Here is a 26,184-nt window from a genome sequence, read left to right on the forward strand (position 1 = left end):
GCTCCTCTTGAGGAACCCTGCGTCTATCTGTTTGTGTATGGGTGACAGCGTCCATCATAGAGCTCCTCTTGAGGAACCCTGCATCTATCTGTTTGTGTTTGGGCGACAGTGTCTGTCATAGAGCTCCTCTTGAGGAACCCTGCATCTATCTGTTTGTGTATGGGCGACAGCGTCTGTCATAGAGCTCCTCTTGAGGAACCCTGCATCTGTCTGTTTGTGTATGGGTGACAGCGTTCATCATAGAGCTCCTCTTGAGGAACCCTGCATCTATCTGTTTGTGTATGGGTGACAGCGTTCATCATAGAGCTCCTCCTGAGGAACCCTGCATCTATCTGTTTGTGTATGGGCGACAGCGTCTGTCATAGAGCTCCTCTTGAGGAACCCTGCATCTATCTGTTTGTGTATGGGTGACAGCGTTCATCATAGAGCTCCTCTTGAGGAACCCTGCATCTATCTGTTTGTGTATGGGTGACAGCGTTCATCATAGAGCTCCTCTTGAGGAACCCTGCATCTATCTGTTTGTGTATGGGTGACAGCATTCATCATAGAGCCCCTCTTGAGGAACCCTGCATCTATCTGCTTGTGTATGGGTGACAGCGTTCATCATAGAGCTCCTCCTGAGGAACCCTGCATCTATCGGTTTGTGTATGGGTGACAGCATTCATCATAGAGCTCCTCTTGAGGAACCCTGCATCTATCTGTTTGTGTTTGGGCGACAGTGTCTGTCATAGAGCTCCTCTTGAGGAACCCTGCATCTATCTGTTTGTGTATGGGCGACAGCGTCTGTCATAGAGCTCCTCTTGAGGAACCCTGCATCTGTCTGTTTGTGTATGGGTGACAGCATTCATCATAGAGCTCCTCTTGAGGAACCCTGCATCTATCTGTTTGTGTATGGGCGACAGCGTCTGTCATAGAGCTCCTCTTGAGGTACCCTGCATCTGTCTGTTTGTGTATGGGTGACAGCGTTCATCATAGAGCTCCTCTTGAGGAACCCTGCATCTATCTGCTTGTGTATGGGTGACAGCGTTCATCATAGAGCTCCTCTTGAGGAACCCTGCATCTATCTGTTTGTGTATGGGTGACAGCGTTCATCATAGAGCTCCTCTTGAGGAACCCTGCATCTATCTGTTTGTGTATGGGTGACAGCGTCCATCATAGAGCTCCTCCTGAGGAACCCTGCATCTATCTGTTTGTGTATGGGCGACAGCGTCTGTCATAGAGCTCCTCTTGAGGAACCCTGCGTCTATCTGTTTGTGTATGGGTGACAGCGTTCATCATAGAGCTCCTCTTGAGGAACCCTGCATCTGTCTGTTTGTGTATGGGTGACAGCATTCATCATAGAGCTCCTCTTGAGGAACCCTGCATCTATCTGTTTGTGTATGGGTGACATCGTTCATCATAGAGCTCCTCTTGAGGAACCCTGCATCTATCTGTTTGTGTATGGGTGACAGCGTCCATCATAGAGCTCCTCCTGAGGAACCCTGCATCTATCTGTTTGTGTATGGGCGACAGCGTTCATCATAGAGCTCCTCTTGAGGAACCCTGCATCTATCTGTTTGTGTATGGGTGACAGCGTTCATCATAGAGCTCCTCTTGAGGAATCCTGCATCTATCTGTTTGTGTATGGGCGACAGCGTCTGTCATAGAGCTCCTCTTGAGGAACCCTGCATCTATCTGTTTGTGTATGGGTGACAGCGTTCATCATAGAGCTCCTCTTGAGGAACCCTGCATCTATCTGTTTGTGTATGGGTGACAGCGTTCATCATAGAGCTCCTCTTGAGGAACCCTGCATCTATCTGTTTGTGTATGGGTGACAGCGTTCATCATAGAGCTCCTCTTGAGGAACCCTGCATATATCTGTTTGTGTATGGGCGACAGCGTTCATCATAGAGCTCCTCTTGAGGAACCCTGCATCTATCTGTTTGTGTATGGGCGACAGCGTCTGTCATAGAGCTCCTCCTGAGGAACCCTGTATCCATTTCTTTGGGGACATTCACACTCTTCTAGTTGTGAGCTGTGCACATCTGCACATAACCCCCCTAGGGCACATCCTGGGGTCATCTATAGCGCCCCCATCTGGCCTGTGCTGAAAGCTGTCTGAGACCACACTCAGGAGGTCTGTTCTGCCCTCTTTGGAACTGGTCCTTTGCCCAGCTGCTGGTAGCTTCCACAGGAGGCCCTAGAGGCCACTAGAGAGACCCCTGGAAGATGTGCCCAGCCCCAGGCAGTCAGACTGAGAGCACACCTTCTGGGTGCCCTGGATGCCCCCATCTCCCTCTTGCACTGGATTGGAGCTGGATAAGATCTCACCCTCCAGTACCTTGGAAGAAGCTCTGGAGGATCATCTTAGAAAGAGGTCAGAGCAGGAGGCAGACATCTCATGCCGCTTCTCTCTCCGCCCCAACCCCTGGATGAAGCCTCTGCCACGACAAGGACCCTGCCCTGCAGATTGAGGCTGGACTTCCTTGGCGAGGAGTCTTGAAGCCAGCCCTCGGAGCTATATAAAACAATGGAGCAACCCGGTCACGCGCAGAATCTGGGGATTAGGACATTAAGGGAACAGTGGTTCTGCCACACAATGCTTCAATAGAAAAAAATCTCAAAGAATGAGTAACATAAAAACGAGATGAGTCCAAACACAATCACGAGTCGAAATATGTTTAAGGTTTTTACGGAAAAAACATAAATGAATCAAAAACAGGACATATATACACACAGATATACAACGCGCAATCACCCTTGCTTGCAGGACTAAACCAACATGAAAAGTGAAATAATGAATGTGTTTCCATATACGTCACAACACAATTCAAACATAACCAATAAGACATATACCATAGCAGTACATTTAAACACAGCGTGAGAAACAGAGAAAGTGGGATTTAACAAGACCCCCAGAGCCAGGCTCAGCGGCTCAGGTCTCGCTGCAAGACCATTGAAGGATCGAGCGTGCCATGAGCCACAAGAGTCTGGAGCCAGATACCTGTGGCCATCCCAAGGCATGGGCTGGAATGTTTGCAATAAGTCTGACCACTGCCAACCACTCGGGCAGCATCACAACGCATCATTCTCTTGCTCACCTTCTGCCTCAGTTTGGGCCCAGCCATATGCAAATCAGTCTTGACCCTGCGCCTCATGGGAAGAGTCCAGCCCGAGGTGCCAGGCCAGGTCCTCCCTGGACTGGAACCAAGCATCCTAGAACCGGTTTCGGGGTTTCACTCCTCTTCAGCCAGGATAGCTTGATTCCAGTGGCATGGAGAGCACGGGACCCACGTCTGGGCATACCCGTCCCACTCGGGGTGACAAATTAAAAAAGAACAATCGAGGAACAGAATGTTTAACAATGTCAAACATTCACGCCAGTACTGAGATCTGGGCCTAAATCCATTGGGTCCAAACTGGGGGGGTGTAGTGAGCAAAAGAACCACAGATTTAACCCATATTTCTTGACTGGGGGTGGATGAATGATTCATTCAGCGTTCCGCCCATCATTTGTTGCCGCAGCACTGGGCATACCCTTGGCCACTTAGGGCGTCACATCAACCCCACAAAAGATGACAGTCGGAATGCCCCTAGCGGTGGCTGGGATTAGTTCAAGCAATCCTTCCATCGCCTTGTTGTTTTGGAATCCTTCGAAGGATGCACTTGGTAGCGAGCTGGCATTACTCATTAAGGGACACACAGTTCGGTGGCGACCAGTGGAAGAGCAAGCCCATCTCAGATTCATAGCAAACAACGAGGCACACACATGGACACACAAGTGCACTCTCACACAGACACACAGCCATGCATTTGCAGACACACACACTCACACAGGTACATACTCAAAAGATAGTCTCTTACACACACACTCACTTGCACAGACATAGACACATGCATGCACTCCCACACAGACACACACTCAGGCATGCACATTTTAATATATACATGGGCAGACACACACACACACAGGCACATACACATAGACTATCTGTCACACACACATACAGACACATGCATTCACTTCCACTCACTCACATTCATGCTTGCACATACCAATACATGCATTTGCAGACGAACTTACACAGACGCACAGACTGTCTCTCTCTCACACACAGACTCCCACCCACTATATTACTGCAGGCTGTGCTAGGGCAGGAATCGTACGCTGCCTCCCTTCAAGAGTGTAGACAAAAGACATACGTCCATGAGCTGTTATCAGTTGGCACCCACCGTTAGTTTAACCCTAGCCTAGTAAGAGGGGACTGTAGTGGGTGGGGGCACCCTGGTTAAAGGCTCTGGTCAGCAGAGCCATCCGCAAAACCCTGGGTCACCTCTGGTCCTCCCCAGTACTCTCTCAGCCTGTTGAGTGCACTCGACCGACCGTGCACAGATGCCCTGGGCAGTTCAATGAATTCTTGCTCCTACAGTGCATTTTCAGACTTTAGGGACTGTTTCCAGAGTCTGGGTCACCTGAGGTTAAACTTATTGTGATGTTTCTCTTCGCACCCAGAGGCGCTGAGAAACTAGGGCAAATGACAAACGTACACTAACGTACTGAATACACGTTTAGCATTTCAGTCTGGCACCTTTTGTCATTAATAACACTGAAGTGTGAAAGCATCACAATTCAAAGGTTTTCGAGGCTAGCTGAGAACTCTCTGTGTTCCTTTGTTTGATAATACTGTCCACAGGCCCCTACGCCGGAAGTATAGTAATCCCATTGTGCAGTGTGCAAAAGCCAAGTAATAGAGGAAGCCACAAACAAGCAACCCACAACCCACCTCGAACTACACCACCTGCTTCACAAAAACTCAATCAGGATTTAGAAAGAACCACTATTCAAAATTACAAGAGCAACCCTTATGTCCCTGCGAACCGGGTAAGTACAATGTACTACAAAACAATGTTCACAAGGAACTGATTTGGAACTAATAATCTATTGCATACAACATCAATAGTTGTATTTGAATTAATCTCTCTCAAAACGACACCAAATCTAGAATAAACACAGCAAGCCTATACACGACCTTTTGAGATTTACCAAGCCTCAGCCGAGGTCTTTATTTAACACAAATTTTTTGTTAGGTCACATATAAAAACATTTTGAATGTACACAACTCCTCTCTTTCTTACATTCGCAGTGCAAAGTGAACCCCAGTGAAAAAAACCATAACCTCACAGAAGTAACAGAAAATACAAACTTAAATGTAAAAGGTTATTGGAAAGAAATATAACAAGGACAGTTTATAAACAATGTATAATAATCCAGTCAAGGCTGTCTCTTATTTCGTTGTCGACGGCGTTTCGACCCACTTTTAAATACCGGGTCTCATCAGGACTGTAATTTTGGGGACAGTGTTAAACATACAGTCATCCTTATCGGATCCAGTATGCAAAGGGTGTGGAGATTTTTATTATTCTTCCACGAGTGGAGGTCAAAGTGATAGACCAAATATATTGGGCGATACACACTTCCTTCGGCTTTATATTATTTTTCTCCACGAATAGAGGTCCAAAGGTACACCCAATATTCAGGGAGAATAGTTTAGAAAAAAGGAAGCAGATGTCATTCAATCCGTGCTGGCTCTACTGGATACGAGAGAGAAGGCACTGACTTTTTGACCATCAGTCCAATACGCAATTACTCCGTGTTGTGTCCATAGCGGAATGAATCTCGCTGAGATTCATTCCGCTACGGACACAACATCGTATCCAGTAGAGCCAGCACGGATTGAATGACATCTGCTTCCTTTTTTCTAAACTATTCAATATAAGTGTCGAGATAAGAATTGAGACTATCTTGGGAAACCTGTATCTCCCTGAATATTGGGTGTACCTTTGGACCTCTATTTCTTTCCAATAACCTTTTACATTTAAGTTTGTATTTTCTGTTACTTCTGTGAGGTTATGGTTTTTTTCACTGGGGTTCACTTTGCACTGCGAATGTAAGAAAGAGAGGAGTTGTGTACATACAAAATGTTTTTATATGTGACCTAACAAAAAATTTGTGTTAAATAAAGACCTCGGCTGAGGCTTGGTAAATCTCAAAAGGTCGTGTATAGGCTTGCTGTGTTTATTCTAGATTTGGTGTCGTTTTGAGAGAGATTAATTCAAATACAACTATTGATGTTGTATGCAATAGATTATTAGTTCCAAATCAGTTCCTTGTGAACATTGTTTTGTAGTACATTAGAAAGAACCACAGCACCGAAAGCACCCTCATCACAGCCCGCGACGATACCCGGGCCATCCAAGACCGAGGAGAGACCGCGGCCATCATGCTGCTTGACCTCTCTGCAGCTTTCAGCAGAGTCTCCTGCACCATACTCATCAGAAGGCTCCCGAGACGGGCATCCAAGGGCCCGATCTCAAATGGATCTGCTCCTTCCTCACAGGAAGAACCCAACGTTCACATCAGAGTTCAAGAAGCTGATCTGCGGATCATCCCTCAGCCGGACCCTGCTCGCCAACATCATCCACTCCCAAAGCATCCCCATGATCTCCTATACCGACAACACCCAACTCATCCTCTCTTTGATGGTCAAGAGAACCACAACCAGAACCATCTTCACCACCTGCATGACCATGCGGGCAGAATGGATGGGAACCAACTGCAGTGAACTTACCTCTGACAAGACAGAACTACTGGCCTTCGGAAACATGACCTCTCCATGGAAGGCGACCTGCTGGCCAACCCCGGCCAGAACCAACAACAACCATCCACGCCAGAAATGGGTATCACCCTGGACAGCAAGCTAAACATGACGGCACAAGTCAGTGCAGTAATCACTGCCTGCTTCCACCCCCTGAGCGTGTTCTGTAAGGTCTTCAAATGGCTGCCACAGAACACCAGACTAACCATCACATCACACAAGCACTCATCACTAGCAGACTTGACGACGGCAACGCACACAGCTCCCACAGAGACTCATCCTCAACCTCCCACGCCGCACGCATATCTCACCTCACCTCACCTCAGAGAGTTCAACTGGCTCCCCATTCACAAACGCATCCAGTTCAAACTCCTCACACACACCTCCAAAGCCTCGCACAACACTGGACCTGAATACCTGAACGGCACAACGCACTTCCACCAGCCAGGCAGACACCTATCCTCAGCCTCACTCTCACTCACACACACACTGCATTCGCAAAAGCACAGCAGGACAGCGTGCGTTCTCCTAAATCGCACCAAAAACTTGGAACAAACTCCCACAGCACATCAGAGCTTCCTCCTTGGACCTGGCTGTTTAAATGACCTTGCGGGGAAAATTCATCTTCCTCCTGTTCTAACGCCTAGATACCCTCACGGTTCATTAGCGGTCTACAAATCAACATAACATAACAATGTGTGGGCAAATCCCGGGCCCAGGTTTACTAACACTTTGCGTCTGGTTTGCATCACTTTTTTAATGCAAACCAGATGCATGGGTAGTGCATGGGGGCCTGCATGCAACCGACCAGAGGTAGTGCACGGGTGTCTCCGTGCAATTGCCCATGGGTAGTGCATGGGCGTCTCCAAGTAACCACCCATGGGTAGTGCACAGGCGTCTCCATGCAACCACCCATGGGTAGTGCATGGGCGTCTCCATGCAACCGCCCATGGGTAGTGCACAGGCGTTTCCATGCAATGGCCCCAGGGTAGAGCACGGGCGTCTCCATGCAACTGCCCTTGAGTACCGCACAGGCGTTTCCATGCAACCACCCATGGGTAGTGCATGGTCTTTTCCATGCAACCACCAGGGTAGTGCACAGGCGTTTCCATGCAGCCATCCATGGGTAGTGCAAGGCGTCTCCATGCAATCACCCATGGGTAGTGCATGGGCGTTTCCATACAACCACCCATGGGTTTTTGTGCAAATACGCCTCCTCAAGCCAGGGGTAACAAGGAGAAATGTTTTAATTTCTCCTTGTTTTTCCCACTTTGCATGTGTGCTGCATTGTACAGCCCATAAACAACGTGGGAAATGCATTAAAACATAGTTTTTGTACAGGAAGGGGCCTTTTCTTGTACAGAAACTTTGCAGTACAGTGCAATGGTGACTGCATGGCTCGTGGCAGCCGAAAGTGCAGAAGCGCAGGAAGAGAGCAGAACTGTGTCACTTCTTAGTAGATATGGCACAATACTGCTCTCACCCATTCACACAACACAGCACAGCTACTTTACTTGCTGCTCTGCCTTGTGTCCATCGTATATAAATCTAGGCTTGAGTGTTTGTCCCCTTGATTTGAGTCAGGCAGAAACTGCAAGAGAAAATACTAGGGGTGGGCAGAGCTCGCGGAGTTGCACTATGCGGAATTCCACAGAGTTGCATAAAACTCAGCAGAATTCCGCGGAGTTCTGCGAGTGGGCAGAGGTCATGTTTCCACTCGCCCACACCCCAAGGGACTTTCTTCTCACTTGTACATAATTAAGGGCCTCCAGCAGTAGGGCTGCTCCCCGAATGTGTAAGGTGTCAGACAGGAAGGCGCTCCTTAGCTCCAGACACATCACCTCAGCGCCTTAGTAAACATCGATTCCTGGTGAGAAAGGGGGGCCCTAGATTTGTGTCAAATGAAGGAGGCCCAATCTCAGACTTTAAAACTACGGGGCGTTTTGTTTTGCGGTTGTATACAGTGAGTCAGACGCACTGATCCACAGCCCACCCGCACTTTAGCATCTGATGCAATCACAAGCTTGCGAGCGGTCGCTCCATCATTAGTGTTGCCTTCCCTCACATGCAATGCCACTCTGCGATTGTACACATAAAAAACAAGATTTTATCCAAGAACATTAGTGATGATAAAGCATTATTGTGTTCCTAATTAAAGAAATACAACTCCAGATGCTGTACATTATTAAGACTGTGTGGAATATTGTCGATAACACTGCTGTTATAGACTGTTTAACAAATGGGCTACCTGTACTTCTCGTTTCTGTCGTCCTTGCTGCAACTGCCCCCTCCTTCCTGGGCACACGGAAAAGGGACGTAGCTGTCTTCATCCTCCACCACCTCTATAGCCACCCTGATCTGCACTTAGGTGCTGCTCTCAGGGGCCAGGCTACCGCCCACTCCAGGGGCCGGGCTAGCACTGTCGCCCTCACTGTCACCACTGGGACCAATGGTGACAAGGATATGGCTGCTTCCTCCATGAGGGGCTAAGCCGCTGTCGCCCCTCTCGCCGTCAGCTCTGATGCCCATGGTGCTTGCTTCGAGGGTCAGGCTGACTTGCCTCTCGCTCTGCCGACTGCCAGAAACCTCCTGGAATGGGTCCAATTCACTCTCTGCCGGAGGCCCAATCTCCGAGTGGCACGCTACTGTTGATTCTTCCAGGCCCCAATGCCTCCTCCAGCGCTGGGCTCTTTTCAGTGCAGCCCGTGGGACGCACCTCTGCCTCAGGGATGCAGCTCACCTGTGCCATGAGGCAGCCCTCCTCCTCCGGAAAGAAGCAATAATGCTGATTTGGGGAGTTGTCATGCTCCACCATAGGAGAGACCTCCCCTTTAGCCCCGGGGTCACCCTCCTCCCCCTCAACCTGGGTACAGCCAGCCTGTGTTTTCGTCAAGTCCAGGTGCTCGTGAACCAGGGGAGGACTCACCGGAAAGCTCCACGTGCCAATACCAGGATCCACTCGTACTTCTCCATCTCTGGGAACAACTTCCACTGTCTCCTTGGTAACACTTTGGGCTACAGATTGCCATCATAGACACAAAAGACAGACCACAGATGAAGAAGTGTGAGGTGCTGTGGTCAGAGAAGAGGGACTTTCTTTAGAGTAGTGTTCAAATGGAGTAATCACAGTTATGTAAACAGAAACCGTGCACTAACATGGAACCTATTAGTGGTGAATGCTGGTAAACTCCGCTATGCGGCATAGGCGGAGTTGTTGCCAAACTCCGCCCTCCAAGCGGAGTGCAGAGTGACAAAAACTCTGTGAACTTCACCGGCGGGGTGGAATTTACTGCCCACCCTTAGCGTATACCACCCATGTGATATGCGCTTATTATTTCACAGTCCATTTTCCACCTGCTAATGTGCACACCCTGCACTGGCGCATGGTTGAACTGCTTCCACCTGTATGTTCCAACCCCATTATGATCAGGGCCAATGAGAGATAAAGAAGGGCATTGAATCTCATCCGTGGAAGGGTCTAGAACCTTCTGTGTCTGCTGTTGTGCGTTATTTCAACCGCCCTGCATTAACAATATGCCAAAGACGATCTAGTGTTTCTAAAACTAGTAGGTCTGACGAGGCATCAATGTATTGTGTGTGATTACTCCGTTACCCCATATGTTAGTCCCAAATCGACCACCACCTCCTGGAGTAAGTGGTGACTGCTCAACTTGCTACTTTGAGAGAACCAATTGAAAAAGGGACTTTTTGGTCATCTTTTTGGAGTACACAATACCTGAGGCTCGTGCACAGCAGTGGTGAGTACCAACCACACAGACTGCCCACTAACCAATTGCACTGGGACGCAGTCAAAAGGAGGACGTTAGCAGGCAAGTGGTGGAAATGTTGGTGCCTGACTTCAGGAGACTTGACTAGGCAAGAAAGTCAAGTACAATTTAAAGTAGATAGTTAAAAAGTTGCCAGTCGCTGAACTGAGTTAGCCAGAAATACATGTTCTAGAGGGAATTTGTACTATTCATATGATTTTATAAATTTTTAGAATTTTCTCAGTATTTTATTCCCTTCAGAACCAATATTTGATAACATCTGTGCGGGAAATGTCTTGCTATTTCTCAAATATTTTTACATTATAATTTGCCTAAATGTCAAGTTGACAATTTGTGAAATTCTGTCCACTGGCAGCGTGTTCAACAGTTTTGATATTTTCCTGAATAACATGGAACCGTGGAAAGCCACAGTCTTGCCAAAAGGTGCTCCATCTTCAGATCTGATCTGCCCAGCCTGCCAGAGCAGGAAGCCTTTTCACATTCACCTTTCTCCGCTTTTCACCCTGAAGGCAGGAGGGACGGAGAGGGAGAACAATACGCAGGTGGGACGAGTATTGTGCGCCCTGAAACACACATGTGCCTCACAAAGGGGGTGTTGGTAGATAAAAGAGGGCTCCTGTACTGTATACAGCACAGAGACTTCCTCAGGTGTTGTTTCTGGGCCTAATATAACGTGGATTCCACACTCGTGCCAGACATCTGCAGGGTCTCAAGGGCAAGGGTCCAGGAGGTGCGCCAAAAGTGAGGGAAGCCTAGCTGTTCTTGACCCTTGTGTATGGAACTTCTATCTTGTGCTACAGTTTCTTTATCTTCATGGATGATATATTAACGCTGCACACCAACTATACCTCACAGACACACACAAATGCAAACACAAAGAGAGATACACATATCAGACGACATATTCCAAGTAGTGTGAATGCACCAAATTGTACACAAAGGGCTTGTCTTAGAATCTGGTGGATGGATTAAGTACTGTTGCATTGGCAGAGTACTTTACTCCTGCCATGGAGAGGGTATTCTGCCTGCCAACTTCAGAGATGTCCACTGGGCCAGTGGACACCTCTTGCATTTCCAGTAACCGCCGTCACGGCGGTTCATGTACATGCATTGAGAGTTTGATGGATGGCTTCACCAGCATGATGGAGCCATATGTCAAACTTTCAGCTTTTTTTTTCAAAATCCCAATGCAGGATTTTGTCTTTTAAAATTAAAAAACAATGACTCTGTAGGAAAGTAGGATCTGCTTTCATGGTTAACCCGTTTTTGCTGGTGTTATCCTGTTTTCTGAGTAGTCTGACTGGGATCCTGCTAATCAATACCCCAGCCACTGTGTTTCCTCTCTAAATTTGACAGTGCTACTTTGGTACCTTCCCAATTGGCTACTGGTGTACCCATGTAAGCCCCACGTATATGGTACTAAGGTACTCAGGGCATAGGTACACCAGGGGTCTCCCATGGACTGCAGCATGTATTATGCCACCCGTGAGAGACCATTCAAATTGTGACTACAGGCCGGCCATTGCAGCCTGTGTGAGCTGGTGCTAGCACTACTAACGACAGATATAAGTTTTCTTATATCCAAGGTCTCTGCATTTAAAAAGTATAAGTCACCCCTAAGGTAGGTCTTTCAATCCTGAAGCCAGGGTGCTCGGTTTTAATTGTGAGGGTGCCCTGCATGAGCCGGACACCCCCTACAAACCCCAGAGTCCATTCTCCTGGTGTTTGTAGTGCGGTCAGCCATTTTGATACATATAGTGGCCATGTTATTGTGCAATGACTAACAACATATTGGGTGTACCAAACCTGGGCATGTTTGATATCAAACATGTTGGAGTCATACCCCAACACCGTTAAGAGTGTTGGGGGTATGATTCCATACACTGGGGGAGCTCCTCCGGAAAGGCCTTGGTGCTCCCGGTAATGGCCTTCTACTAGCAAGCTAGTGCTGCTGCCGACCCCAGACACGATTCTGCCCTCCTGCTGCTGAGTTGAGCTTGAGCAGGCAAAGGCAGAACAATAGTTTTCCTGTCACAGGGAGGTGTGACCACCTACCAGACAGGGTTTAGTGTATTGGGCTGAGGTGGGGGCACTTGCCAGGGCCACCAGACTGCCTTGAAGGGCACATTTGGTGCCCTCCTTGCATACTCTCGTTTGAGCCAGTTCAGGGAGCCCTTGGCTCCTGTTCTGGTGTGAAACTGGGCAAAGGACATGGGAGTATCCTCTCCTCTTTCCAGCCCCTATTCTGGGAGGGACCCTTGAATCGTCCCAACCCTTTCTCTAAGGTACTTAAGGGCTACCTGTGGGTGGCTCTTCAGACTCGTCGTGGGACAAGATTCGAACCCAAAACCACTACAACTTCAACCGTCTGGGCACCTTGGACTTCGCCAAGAACCGAGACTGCACCAAGGAATACTCCTGCTGTTCCTGGGCTCGCTGTTCTGCAAGTCTTCTTCGTCATCTGTGCTTCATCTAGGTTCCTCTCCAGACCTGTGGGCATCAAAGACACCCGAAGGAATCTCCCTTGGAGTGAAGGAGTCACTCCCCTGCATCTGCAGACACCGCAACGAAGCTGACCGTTGTGCTACTCCTGAAGTCCCACGGACTCCGAAAGGCTCAGCAACACAGGTGGTGGTTCTGCAACTCTCTCGAAGCCTGACCTGCCCTCTCTACAATTTTGAGGCCAGTATCCCTCGTCGGAACCGCTGGAATAGTACCCCTGTGCACCGCGTCTACTTGCTGTTGCCAATGCTTGTTGGCTCTGTACTCCAGAGATCTTTAGGCTACAAGACGCTCCAGCCTCCAGCATCTCTTCCTGCCAAGATCTTCGTTCTCACCACATCTCCTGCACTGTGGGGGGATCACTGACAAAATATCGAGAAGGAGATTATCGACCTACCAAAATATCGAGGAAAAAATATAGAATGCCAAAATATCGAACCCCTATCTCCAAACAGGTAAGTACAAAAATATAGAATCCAAAATATCGTTGTAAAAAATATAGTTAGTCAAAATATCGAATTTTTTAAATGTCTTAAAAGTAATGTAAAATTAATGCAATAATACATGTAATTAACTGAAACATACTTAAAAATACTTAAATAACTTTAACATTAATAAATAATTAATGTAAGTAAAAAAATGTTTTTAATACATATATTTTAACGTAATATTAATTACAAATATTCAATATTTTTGCGTAGGATAGCGGGCGGGTAAAATTTACTATTACCACTCCAGTAAGTGCAATAGTAAGGAAAGCGTTGGATAGCGGGAGGGTAAAAATTACTATTCCCACTCCAGAGAGTGCAACAGTAGGGAAAGTGTTGGATAGCGGGAGGGTAAAAATGACTATTCCCACTCCAGAGAGTGCAACAGTAGGGAAAGCGTTGGATAGCGTGAGGGTAAAAATTACTATTCCCACTCCAAAGAGTGCAACAGTAGGGAAAGCATTGGATAGAGTAGGGGTAAAAATTACTATTCCCACTCCAGAGAGTGCAACAGTAGGGAAAGCGTTGGATAGCGTAGGGGTAAAAATTACTATTCCCACTCCAGAGAGTGCAACAGTAGGGAAAGCGTTGGATAGCGTAGGGGTAAAAATGACTATTCCCACTCCAGAGAGTGCAACAGTAGGGAAAGCGTTGGATAGCGGGAGGGCAAAATTTACTATTCCCACTCCAGTGAGTGCAACAGTAGGGAAAACGTCAGATGGCATAGGGGTAAAAATTACTATTCCCACTCCAAAGAGTGCAACAGTAGGGAAAGCGTTGGATAGCGTAGGGGTAAAAATTACTATTCCCACTCCAGAGAGTGCAACAGTAGGGAAAGCGTTGGATAGCGGGAGGGTAAAAATTACTATTCCCACTCCAGAGAGTGCAATAATAGGGAAAGCATTGGATAGCGTAGGGGTAAAAATTACTATTCCCACTCCAGAGAGTGCAACAGTAGGGAAAGCGTTGGATAGCGGGAGGGTAACATTTACTATTCCCACTCCAGAGAGTGCAACAGTAGGGAAAGCGTTGGATAGCGTGAGGGTAAAAATTACTATTCCCACTCCAAAGAGTGCAACAGTAGGGAAAGCATTGGATAGAGTAGGGGTAAAAATAACTATTCCCACTCCAGAGAGTGCAACAGTAGGGAAAGCGTTGGATAGCGTAGAGGTAAAAATTACTATTCCCACTCCAGAGAGTGCAACAGTAGGGAAAGCGTTGGATAGCGGGAGGGCAAAATTTACTATTCCCACTCCAGTGAGTGCAACAGTAGGGAAAACGTCAGATGGCGTGGGGTAAAAATTACTATTCCCACTCCAAAGAGTGCAACAGTAAGGAAAGCGTTGGATAGCGTAGGGGTAAAAATTACTATTCCCACTCCAGAGAGTGCAACAGTAGGGAAAGCGTTGGATAGCTGAGGGGTAAAAATTATTATTCCCACTCCAGTGAGTGCAATAGTAGGGAAAGCGTTGGATAGCGTTGGGGTAAAAATTACTATTCCCACTCCAGTGAGTGCAATAGTAGCGAAAATAATAATTTAATATTTTATTAAAAAGAAATTAATTATTAATACCAAAAAAAGTATTGAAATTAATTACCAATCACACAATATTTAATAATTAATTACTTATAAATACCAATATTTTTTTTAATTAATTACCTATTAATAATTAATTAACAACCAATTAATTTGCAATACCAAAAATTAATAAATACAAATAATACCAATTAATAATTAATTAATAATACATTAATTATCAATATACAAAAATTATTTCAATAATTAATTATTTACAATTAAATTACTTCCCACCATATTCCCCTATAAACCCACAACCCGCTACAAATAATAAATTAATACAATTAACATAATTATCAATTAAACAATTAATACAAATGAATTACCAATTAATACAAATTATTTACCAATTAATAATTAATCAACAACCAATTAATTTACAATACCAATTAATAATTACCTAATAACAATTAAATTACTTCCCACCCTATTCCCCTATAAACCCACAACCCACTACAGAAGTAAAACGCAAAATTAAATTAAAAATAATTAATAATTCCTAAAAATTATTATTTAATGTACTATAATTAAATTACTTCCCACCCTAATCCCCTATAAACCCACAACCCGCTACGGAATTAAATTACACAAAATTTAAATAACATAAAATTCATTACTTTAAAAATATTCAAATATACATTCCAAAATTAATACATACTCTTAACACATATACTAACACTTAAAACACTATAATTTTTTTTATATTTTTAACAACTATATTATAACTGTCGATATTACTTACTTCTATATTATTTAAATCGATATTTCTTACCTGATTTCCGATATTCTTCACCACTATATTTTGGCAATTCGATATTCTGTCCATTCTATATTAAAAACTCGATATTCTGTCCAGTCGATATTTTTTATTCGATATTATGTCTGTTTACCCTGTGGGGCTGCATCTTTGGCGAACTGCCTGAGGTCCTCTTGGAATATTGTGTTTTTGGCCTGTGGGTCCTCTTGAGGGTCTTCTTTGGCTTCAGTGGACTCCCCCGCTTGCTCTGGGTCTGCTTTGACTCTCCTTCAATCGGTGAGTCCCTTGGACTTTGGTGGTCCCAGCATTGCACCTTTTTCATTTACCACGTCTGTTGCTAATGCCAAGGCTTGTTGGTGCTCCAGCTGGAAACTGGCTCCCTGGCTTTTGACTTCCGACATGGCACACTGTTGCCTGGTCCTCACAGCTGCAGCGACAAGGTCACAGTCATCTCTCCTGCATCTTCCGTTATTAGTGATCATTGCTCTTCGGTGCCTCCTGGTCACCTCCGAGTGGCATAGACTCTGTCCCCTTAGCTTGCAGGTACCTCTCTTCAAGAATCCATCCTTGGATTCCACTGGACTCTTCCACCTTCTTCACCTGTTCTATCTTTCCTGAAGTCCTCCATCGTGGTCTACCGCGGTTTCCGATGTCACTTTGCACCTATGCACCCGGCTTCCCTGGTGTAGGTATCCTGGTTCCTGTGCTACCCACGGGTGTGGTGACTCTCCAACCTTCTGCCTTCCACAGGATTTCTTCCGGGTCCACTGTGAAGGGTCCCTCTTCTCGAAAACTGCAACCACGACTTTCTCGTTGACTTGCATTTAGTACACAGCTGTGTTTCCACTCTGCACACAGCCTCCGTGGGGCTCATGGGTTCTTAACATTGGTGGCTCCATGGTGGTGACAGAAAGTGAAAACTTACCATTTATCTGCACACTCAAAATAGGGCAGACAGACAAACGGCAGAACCTCCAATGGCCAATACTCTGTCAGAGATGTATGTCACAGAGGAGCTGGAGCAGTCTCCACCGTCGCTATACTGAAGGTCCACAGGATCTAAATGAGGTGGGTAGACCTTCAGGTTGGCCGAGAGGGTACTCCATTGCCGTTGCGAAGGAGTACCCTTGCCACCAAACTCTAAATCAGGCCCAACTCTACACGCTATTGTGTCTGTAGCACGAGTGCTAAAAGTGTGCGCTCGATGGTCGGACCGTGCTACCGACCCTCAGTCCACATAGCCTGGCGAGGGAGCACTAGCTGCCGTCTGCTACAGGTTGTGGTACCCTGTCTGTGCACCCCCAACTCAGCAGAATCAAGCATTGTGCTGGATGTCAAAAACCGCTAGCTAGTGGACTAAAGAAAAGAAATGTAACATGTACCATATCATAAAAAGTATCATCAACAAACATGTTAACAATAATAAAACAACTGAGAGAAATAAAAGCTAAAGCAGTGACATGGGATCATTCACAGTACAGCCAGCGACATATTCAGGCCTTTTGAAGATACGCCTGTGTTTCTGATGAATACACCTGCAGGTGGAATCCTCACCTTTTGAATATTCCCCATGCACAGAATTCCACTGAAGCTCTCCCACATTGATGAGGACATCATAATACCACAGCTCCACACACGACTCCGCGTGACATCATCAGAGCCATAAGAAGACCTCGTCGGCATGCTGACGTCAGTTCCCTTCTTTCCACGCTGTCGACTCGCAATGTTTTTTTCCTGGCTCTCTATTTTGTTGGGGATTTCTTCTGTTTCTGTAGGTGCAACTTTGTTGCAGGCGAAGAGGTCTCCTCTGAGGAAATCAGGCTTCAAAATAATCTTTCCTCGGATTGTACACACGCATTTAATGTGGGTAGTTTCCTTTACAAATAATCACTGCGCTAATTATGCTGGGGTTCCTTCTCCCATCCTTTGGGCACCATGCCACACTCGTAAGGCGGGTTCAATATCTGGGCGTCACCCATGACATTGTGAGGGTTGCCCCTTTTGGCTCCCTGTCCTGAGGAAGACCCCCGTGGCTGGGGTGAAAATTTCCCTCTACTGCCCCAAGTTGGGTCGAAACGTCGACATCAAACCCCCACTCTATCTTGGAAACCTGGACCTCCGTCCCCAGTGCCCTACTGTTAAAAGAGATTTATTTCTCTAATCGTTGTAAATTATATGTAAAAATAGAATACATGGAATATTGTATTAGGCTAGGTTCCTGATGACCAGGTTTTTGTTGAATTATGTAAATATATGCCCTTACTCTTTTGGGAAATATTCCCTGTTCTATACTTCCTTTCACCGGAGCACCAAATTCCTTCACGCTCCCTCTGGAGCAACCCTCTCTCCAATTTTTCCTTGATTCCTTGTAAACATATGATGGTTTTTATTATTATGTATTTTGTTTATATATGAAAAATAAAATACATGCCCATTTCTTGAAGAAATTGTTTTGAAGAGGACTGGGTTGGTGCACTTTTGTGTTTTGGTTATGTATTGATTACCTGGTTACTGAAGCTGATTCAAGAGCGGCTTCTACTGGAGAGTATCATTAACGCTTTTCAATTACCTTTTTATCACAAAGCATTGGTCCAGGACCATTGTTTTCTATGCTACATTCTATACCCAGGTCCGAGGACTTTAGTTGGGTTTCCCCATGTTTCTATTGGGTAAAACATATTGGCAATGCCAAAAGCTCTTGCATAGGAGAAAGCTATCGGCCTGCTCCTCTTTGCATATGTGCTGCATTCCATAGCACACATACAGAGTACAATGCCCTAAAGCATAGTTTTCACACAGGAAGGGGCTCCTTTCTGCACAAGGACTGCATTGACCATAGTTCAGACACCCTTGCACTAGGCTGCAACGATGCCTGTATTGGTGCCTGGCTGTGAAAGGTGCACCAGTGCGGGGAAAGAGCAGAGCGGCGCCACTTCTCATAGTTCATTTTATATGGTCCTGAAGAATTGCCATTGATCTTTCAGACATTTAACCCCTCGCGTGCCCGCGTCGGCCAACAGCCGTTGTGAGCACTACCTCGGTAGTGCTGCGCACGTCCGGCCCCGCCCGCGCAATAAATCACCGGCACCGTGGCGGAATTCACGCAGCGGTTAACGGGTTAAAGGCAAGAAACATGTCGACCTCTTGAGAGTAGAGCGTAGTTATCTTGACACCTTGTTCTCCTTATTTTTAACCAGGCGGTTAGCCTCCCAGAATAACATGACTCTTAGGACTACCCGACCTGTTTTAATCACCTTTTTATCACCACTGCACCACATCTACACCTGTTAGGCCCCTCACCCTCACTGCACCATATGGCAAGGAACAAAAGACCTCCGCCAAAGAGCCCCTCATTGGGAGCCCGTCGGGTATTGCAGCGCCGATCCGACAAGGAGCAGGCCCAAATGATAAAGCACGACACCTAGCTGGCTGGGTGTGTGAGGGACCTGGTTCGGAAGGGTGACATCCCCCTCCCTCCCTTCCCTGTAGGACTTCCTTGTCTGTACATGGCACCTACTTGTAGATCTCTCTCTCCGAGTCTCTTGACCCCCTCAGGAACTGCATACCCTCTTCCTTCATCATTGTCTTGGGCATGTATGCTGGACCTTGTTAAAGCCTGCTTGTCCCCGGTAGTTTAAAACTGCACCCACAGGCTTTGCCATGGCAGGCTTGAGACATGTTTAAGGGGCTGCTTACCAAATGGTATAAGTCAATGGTACCATGTTTAGAGGAGACAGCACATGCACTTTATCACTGGTTAGCAGTGGTAAAGTGCACAGAGTTCTAAGGCCAACTAAAACAAATTCAGCAAAAAAAGGAGGAAGACAAAAAGTTTGGGGATGACACGGCAGAAAGGGCCAAGTCCAACGCATAGAGCAGAGTACGGTAGTAGAGTGGAATGGTATAGAGTGTCATTGAGTGGCATAGAGTAGAGTACGGTAGTAGAGTGGAATGGTATAGAGTGGCATTGAGTGGCATAGAGTAGAGTACGGTAGTAGAGTGGAATGGTATAGAGTGGCATTGAGTGGCGTAGAGTGTAGTGGTGTGTACTAGAGTGGAATGGTATAGAGTGTCATTGAGTGGAATAGAGTAGAGTACGGTAGTAGAGTGGAATGGTATAGAGTGTCATTGAGTGGCGTAGAGTGTAGTGGTGTGTAGTAGAGTGGAATGGTATAGAGTGTCATTGAGTGGTGTAGAGTGTAGTGGTGTGTACTAGAGTGGAATGGTATAGAGTGTCATTGAGTGGCATAGAGTAGAGTACGGTAGTAGAGTGGAATGGTATAGAGTGTCATTGAGTGGCGTAGAGTGTAGTGGTGTGTACTAGAGTGGAATGGTATAGAGTGTCATTGAGTGGCATAGAGTAGAGTACGGTAGTAGAGTGGAATGGTATAGAGTGTCATTGAGTGGCGTAGAGTGTAGTGGTGTGTAGTAGAGTGGAATGGTATAGAGTGTCATTGAGTGGCGTAGAGTGTAGTGGTGTGTAGTAGAGTGGAATGGTATAGAGTGTCATTGAGTGGTGTAGAGTGTAGTGGTGTGTAGTAGAGTGGAATGGTATAGAGTGTCATTGAGTGGCGTAGAGTGTAGTGGTGTGTAGTAGAGTGGAGTTGTGTGTTGTAAAATAGAGTGGGGTAAAGTGGCATGAAGTGGCGTAGAGGAAGTTGCATAGAGCACAGTAGAATGGAGTAGTGTTGTAGAGTGGCATAGACTGGAAAATCGTTTTTGCGACTGGAGTGGCATAGAGTGGAGTAGAGTGTCAAAGACGGTTGTAGAGTTTAATGGAGAAGAGCGTCATAGAGTGGAGTATCATGGAGTGTTCTAGAGTGAAGTGTCATAGAGTGGAGTAGAGTCGCCTAGAGTGAAGTGGCATAAAGCACAGTGGTGCTGAGTAAGTTGGCATAGAGTGCAGTGGCGTAGAGGGCATTGGTTTTGAGTAAAGTGGTTTAGAGTGCATTGACATAGAGTGCAGTGATGTAGAGTAGAGTGGTGCAGAGTAGAGTAAAGTACAGTGTGGCATAGAGTGGAGTGGTGCATCGTAGATTGGAGTGGCGCAGAGTGGAGTGGTGAGGAGTGCAGTGGCGACGAGTACAGTGGTGTAGTGTGCAGAGTAGATTAGAGTGACATAGAGTAGACGGTAACCAACGTTTACCCCGAAACTTTTTAAATGCAGGGAAGGGAGGGAGGTTTTGGATTTAAAATCCAACACCTTCCCTAGTGTCCGCACAGACTAGAGTTGGAATAGTAAATTATACTATTCCAACATCCAGTGCCCCCCCTCCGCAAGTCGTTGTTCTGACTTACGGAGTAATGGTATGTGGAATCACAACGCGGTCGTTGTGACAACCGCGTTGTGATTCCCTGCGGGAAAAAACTAAGCGGAATAAGGTCATAGATTCAGAGTAGACTGATGCAGAGTAGAGTGGCATAGAGCTCATTGGCGTGGAGTGCAGTGGTGCAGAGTAGAGTGGCATAGAGTTCAGCGACAGAGAGGGGAGTCTTGCAGAGTAGAGTGTTGTAGTGTGTAGTGGTGTAGAGTGGTGAAGGGGGCATTGGCATAGAGTGTAGTGGTGTAGAGTGGTGTAGAGAGCAGTGGGGTAGCATACAGTGGTATAGAGTTGAATAGAGTGAAAGTACTGCAGTGACGTAGAGCGCAATGGTGTAGAGTGGCACAGAGTGCAGTGGCATAGAGTGTTGCAGAGCAGAGTATAGTAGCGTAGAAGGCAGTAGTGCAGAGCAGTTGGCAGAGTGCATTGGTTTTGAGTAAAGTGTTGTAGAGTGCAATTGTTAATCCCTCCAGTCGGCTTTGCATTGGGTCTGCTTTTTAAACGGAACACAAACCCGACAAAAAGTCTCTATAAATCTGGCCCCAAATTTGCTTCTGTATCGATATGTATTATTCTGGAAGTATGAGGGCAGGAGGAGGGAGAAGTATGTGGGATGAATAGGATCTCTATGAGAATGGGGCTATGGTTTAATGCTGACGTGTAGACTCGATCCGGATTGACTTGGTCGAGTGAGAAATGTCATTATAGCTTCTTATCACAGTCAGAATATAGAGGTGAAAAACAGGGTCTCAAAATGACCTTGGGGGGACTCCACAGCCTCTTTCAAGACACTGCGCCCATGAGAAACACAAAGATAAACAAGGGTCACATCTTACTTTATAAGAGGACACAGAAGCCTTATTTGTCAGAAAATTATTTCTTTTGGGATTATGTTGCTGAAGTGCATAGCTCATTTGTGAGTATGTCATTGTTTTATTTGGTCATTGTATAGGGAGCTCAATATAATTTTGATATGTTTGAATGAAATAGATAACATTAATACATATCTAATAATAAATCAGGTATTCAATAAGTCTGACACATGATTGTTATTATTCAAGGAGTTACACCGATTTAAAACATAGTGGAGAGGCGCACTGTGCATTATTTGGTGGTCAATCTCCTTCGTATGTCACTTCCTCCAAGGTTGCTACTTTGAGCTCCTTCATATGTCACTTCCTCCATGGCTGGTCCCAGGAGCTCCTTCATATGTCACTTCCTCCATGGCTGGTCCCGGGAGCTCCTTCATATGTCACTTCCTCCATGGCTGGTCCCGGGAGCTCCTTCATACGTCACTTCCTCCATGGCTGGTCGTGGGAACTCCTTCATATGTCACTTCCTCCATGGCTGGTCTTGGAAGCTCCTTCATACGTCACTTCCTCCATGGCTGGTCCCGGGAGCTCCTTCATATGTCACTTCCTCCATGGCTGGTCTTGGAAGCTCCTTCATACGTCACTTCCTCCATGGCTGGTCCCGGGAGCTCCTTCATATGTCACTTCCTCCATGGCTGGTCCCAGGAGCTCCTTCATATGTCACTTCCTCCATGGCTGGTCCCAGGAGCTCCTTCATATGTCACTTCCTCCATGGCTGGTCTTGGAAGCTCCTTCATACATCACTTCCTCCATGGCTGGTCCCGGGAGCTCCTTCATATGTCACTTCCTCCATGGCTGGTCCCGGGAGCTCCTTCATACGTCACTTCCTCCATGGCTGGTCTTGGGAGCTCCTTCATATGTCACTTCCTCCATGGCTGGTCCCGGAAGCTCCTTCATACGTCACTTCCTCCATGGGTGGTCCGGGGAGCTTGTCATATGTCACTTCCTCCATGGCTGGTCTTGGGAGCTCCTTCCTACGTCATTCCCTCCATGGCTGGTCCCGGGAGCTCCTTCATATGTCACTTCCTCCATGGCTGGTCCCGGGAGCTCCTTCATATGTCACTTCCACCATGGCTGGTCCCGGGAGCTCCTTCATACGTCACTTCCTCCATGGCTGGTCCCGGGAGCTCCTTCATATGTCACTTCCTCCATGGCTGGTCCAAGGAGCTTCTTCATATGTCACTTCCTCCATGGCTGGTCCCAGGAGCTCCTTCATATGTCACTTCCTCCATGGCTGGTCCCGTGAGCTTCTTCATATGACTCTCTCATCTGTCTGCTCATGTCCATCACTTTCACCACCACTAGTCTCGCAAAATAAACACTAAAGTGTAATTAAACCCCAAAATAATGTTTAACGTTGTCCCATGTCGTTGGTGCTCTTTTGTCGGTGAATGTTTCCACTGGTAGCAGATTCTGCTGGAATTGAAACTTCCTTGTATGATGTGCAATGTCTTCTGCACACCTCCTGTTTTGCCCTGCTTCTCCCAGGATGTTCCGGCTTGTTAGGCTATCCCTTGTACTTTCAGTATGCTGTCTCTCTCATGAAACAAGTGCTCTAGTTACATTTCCTCCCTCTCAGCACACTGTGCCTCACATCACACTGTCCTTTCTATCTTTCCCATTATAATGTGTTATTGATTAGGATCCTGGCCCTTCTGATTAAGCTTTTTCGCCTTCTTGCCCACTACCTTCAATGTCTCTGTAGCACTCTCTCGCCCCCATTGCTTACATCTCTTCTTTCTTTTCTTTCCTTACAGAGGATGGCTGACTGGCGTCCAGGCCTGCCAAGGACCAGGTCGCACAGCTGAGGCGGGACGCTGTGCCATCTCGCGATGGCCAACGCCACAGACCATGAGCTGCTGAGCGGCACTGTCTCTCATTCTGCTGCCATCTCCACCTACATCAAGCTGCTGCTTCTGGGCCTCATCATCTGCATCAGTCTAGCGGGCAATCTGCTGCTGGCCCTGCTGGTGTTGAAGGATCGTGCACTGCACAAGGCCCCCTACTACTTCCTGTTGGACCTCTGCCTGGCTGATGTCATCCGCTCAGCTGTCTGCTTCCCCTTCGTGCTGGTGTCCATCAAGAATGGCTCAGCCTGGACATACAGCATCCTGAGCTGCAAAATTGTGGCCTTCATGGCTGTGCTCTTCTGCTTCCACGCGGCCTTCATGCTGTTCTGTATTAGCGTCACACGCTACATGGCAATCGCACACCACCGCTTCTACTCCAAGCGCATGACCTTCTGGACATGTGTCGCCATCATCTGCATGGTCTGGACGCTGTCCGTGGCAATGGCCTTCCCACCAGTGTTTGACGTTGGCACCTACAAGTTCATCCGTGAGGAGGACCAGTGTATCTTTGAGCACCGCTACTTCAAGGCCAATGACACGTTGGGCTTCATGCTGATGCTGGCTGTGCTCATTGTGGCCACGCATATTGTCTACGTCAAGCTCATCCTTTTTGAGTATCGCCATCGCAAGATGAAGCCAGTACAGATGGTGCCAGCCATCAGCCAGAACTGGACGTTCCATGGGCCAGGCGCCACTGGTCAGGCTGCCGCCAACTGGATCGCTGGCTTTGGTCGGGGCCCCATGCCTCCAACACTGCTGGGCATCAGGCAGAATGCGCACACCACTAATAGGCGGCTGCTGGGCATGGACGAATTCAAGAGTGAAAAGAGGCTGGGTAGGATGTTCTATATCCTGACGCTCTTCTTCTTGGTGCTCTGGTCGCCCTACATTGTGGCGTGCTACTGGCGGGTCTTTGTAAAGGCCTGTAGCTTACCTCACCGCTACCTGTCTACGGCTGTCTGGATGAGCTTCGCGCAGGCTGGGGTCAACCCTATTGTGTGTTTCCTGCTGAACAAGGACCTAAAGAGCTGCCTTAGCGCACACCTGCCATGCTGGAGGACTAGGCCCCAGCTGCCCAGGGAACCTTACTGTGTTATGTAAAGACCACAGGCGCTGGCACTGCCGGCTGGGGAACCCCGGCACCCCACCTCTCTTGCAGAAAAGGCGCCTCTTGTTTTTGCAACATTGTTGATGCCAAACCATGCTGGATCCTTCCTGGCTATGGGTCGCGGAAGGGTCTGTCCCTTCTCCTATAACTGTGAAAGAAAGTGTTTGTTTTGAAAAAAAAAATGAAAAAAAGATTTGGATTCTGAAGAATCTGGTGTCACCTGTTTATTTTCCTGATTTTGGGTGGTGTGTGCGAAGCAGGATTCACAGCTTAGGTATTCAGGGATATCTGCTTGAGACAAAGAAGAAAGGGAAGGTAAAGCTGTTTGGAGATAGTGGTTGGGTCGGGGAGATGAGGAGGCAGAAAAGAAGCCCAGTGGGTTGCTGGGCGCACACTCATGCAGGGACGCGCCTCAGTCAGTGAGATTAGGAGGACATGATTCTCACATTTTCCGACTTTAAAAGCAGTTGGCTGTAGGGTGGAGGGGTGAGATGACCATGGTTCAGGGTGGAGGGGTGAGATGACCATGGTTCAGGGTGGAGGGGTGAGATGACCATGGTCCAGGGTGGAGGGGTGAGATGGCCATGGTTCAGGGTGGAGGGGTGAGATGACCATGGTTCAGGGTGGATGTTTCCATGAGTAGCAGGGTCAGGGCTGGTCTGCATTGGAGGGTCATCTGTCCATGAGGAGCAGGGTCAGGGCTGGTCTGCATTGGAGGGTCATCTGTCCATGAGGAGCAGGGTCAGGGCTGGTCTGCATTGGAGGGTCATCTGTCCTTGAGGAGCAGGGTCAGGGCTGGTCTGCATTGGAGGGTCATCTGTCCATGAGGAGCAGGGTCAGTGCTGATCTGCATTGGAGGGTCATGTGTCCATGAGGAGCAGGGTCAGGGCTGGTCTGCATTGGAGGGTCATCTGTCCATGAGGAGCAGGGTCAGGGCTGGTCTGCATTGGAGGGTCATCTGTCCATGAGGAGCAGGGTCAGGGCTGGTCTGCATTGGAGGGTCATCTGTCCATGAGGAGCAGGGTCAGGGTTGGTCTGCATTGGAGGGTCATCTGTCTAGAGGGGCAGGGTCAGTGCTGGTCTGCATTAGAGGGTCATCTGTCCATGAGGAGCAGGGTCAGTGCTGGTCTGCATTGGAGGGTCATCTGTCCATGAGGAGCAGCGTCAGTGCTGGTCTGCATTGGAGGGTCCTCTGTCCATGAGGAGCAGGGTCAGGGCTGGTCTGCATTGGAGGGTCATCTGTCCATGAGGAGCAGGGTCAGTGCTGGTCTGCATTGGAGGGTC

The 26,184-nt window shown here is 47.4% G+C and overlaps 1 protein-coding gene across 1 annotated transcript in view; it reads left to right on the forward strand.

Annotated features, from left to right (window-relative positions):
• The window catches only part of GPR173 (G protein-coupled receptor 173), a 60,533-nt gene extending 35,424 nt beyond the window's left edge, over nucleotides 1–25,109 (forward strand). Inside the window, exon 2 of the mRNA XM_085629896.1 lies at nucleotides 23,700–25,109. Coding sequence (XP_085486022.1) covers nucleotides 23,775–24,893 — 1,119 coding nt within the window. The 5' untranslated portion in view covers nucleotides 23,700–23,774 and the 3' untranslated portion in view covers nucleotides 24,894–25,109. The remainder of the gene's footprint in view (nucleotides 1–23,699) is intronic.
• Nucleotides 25,110–26,184: the final 1,075 nt, after the last annotated feature.

Source organism: Triturus cristatus, chromosome 10 (genome assembly GCF_964204655.1).
Source record: "Triturus cristatus chromosome 10, aTriCri1.1, whole genome shotgun sequence".
Classification (NCBI taxonomy): Eukaryota; Metazoa; Chordata; class Amphibia; order Caudata; family Salamandridae; genus Triturus; species Triturus cristatus.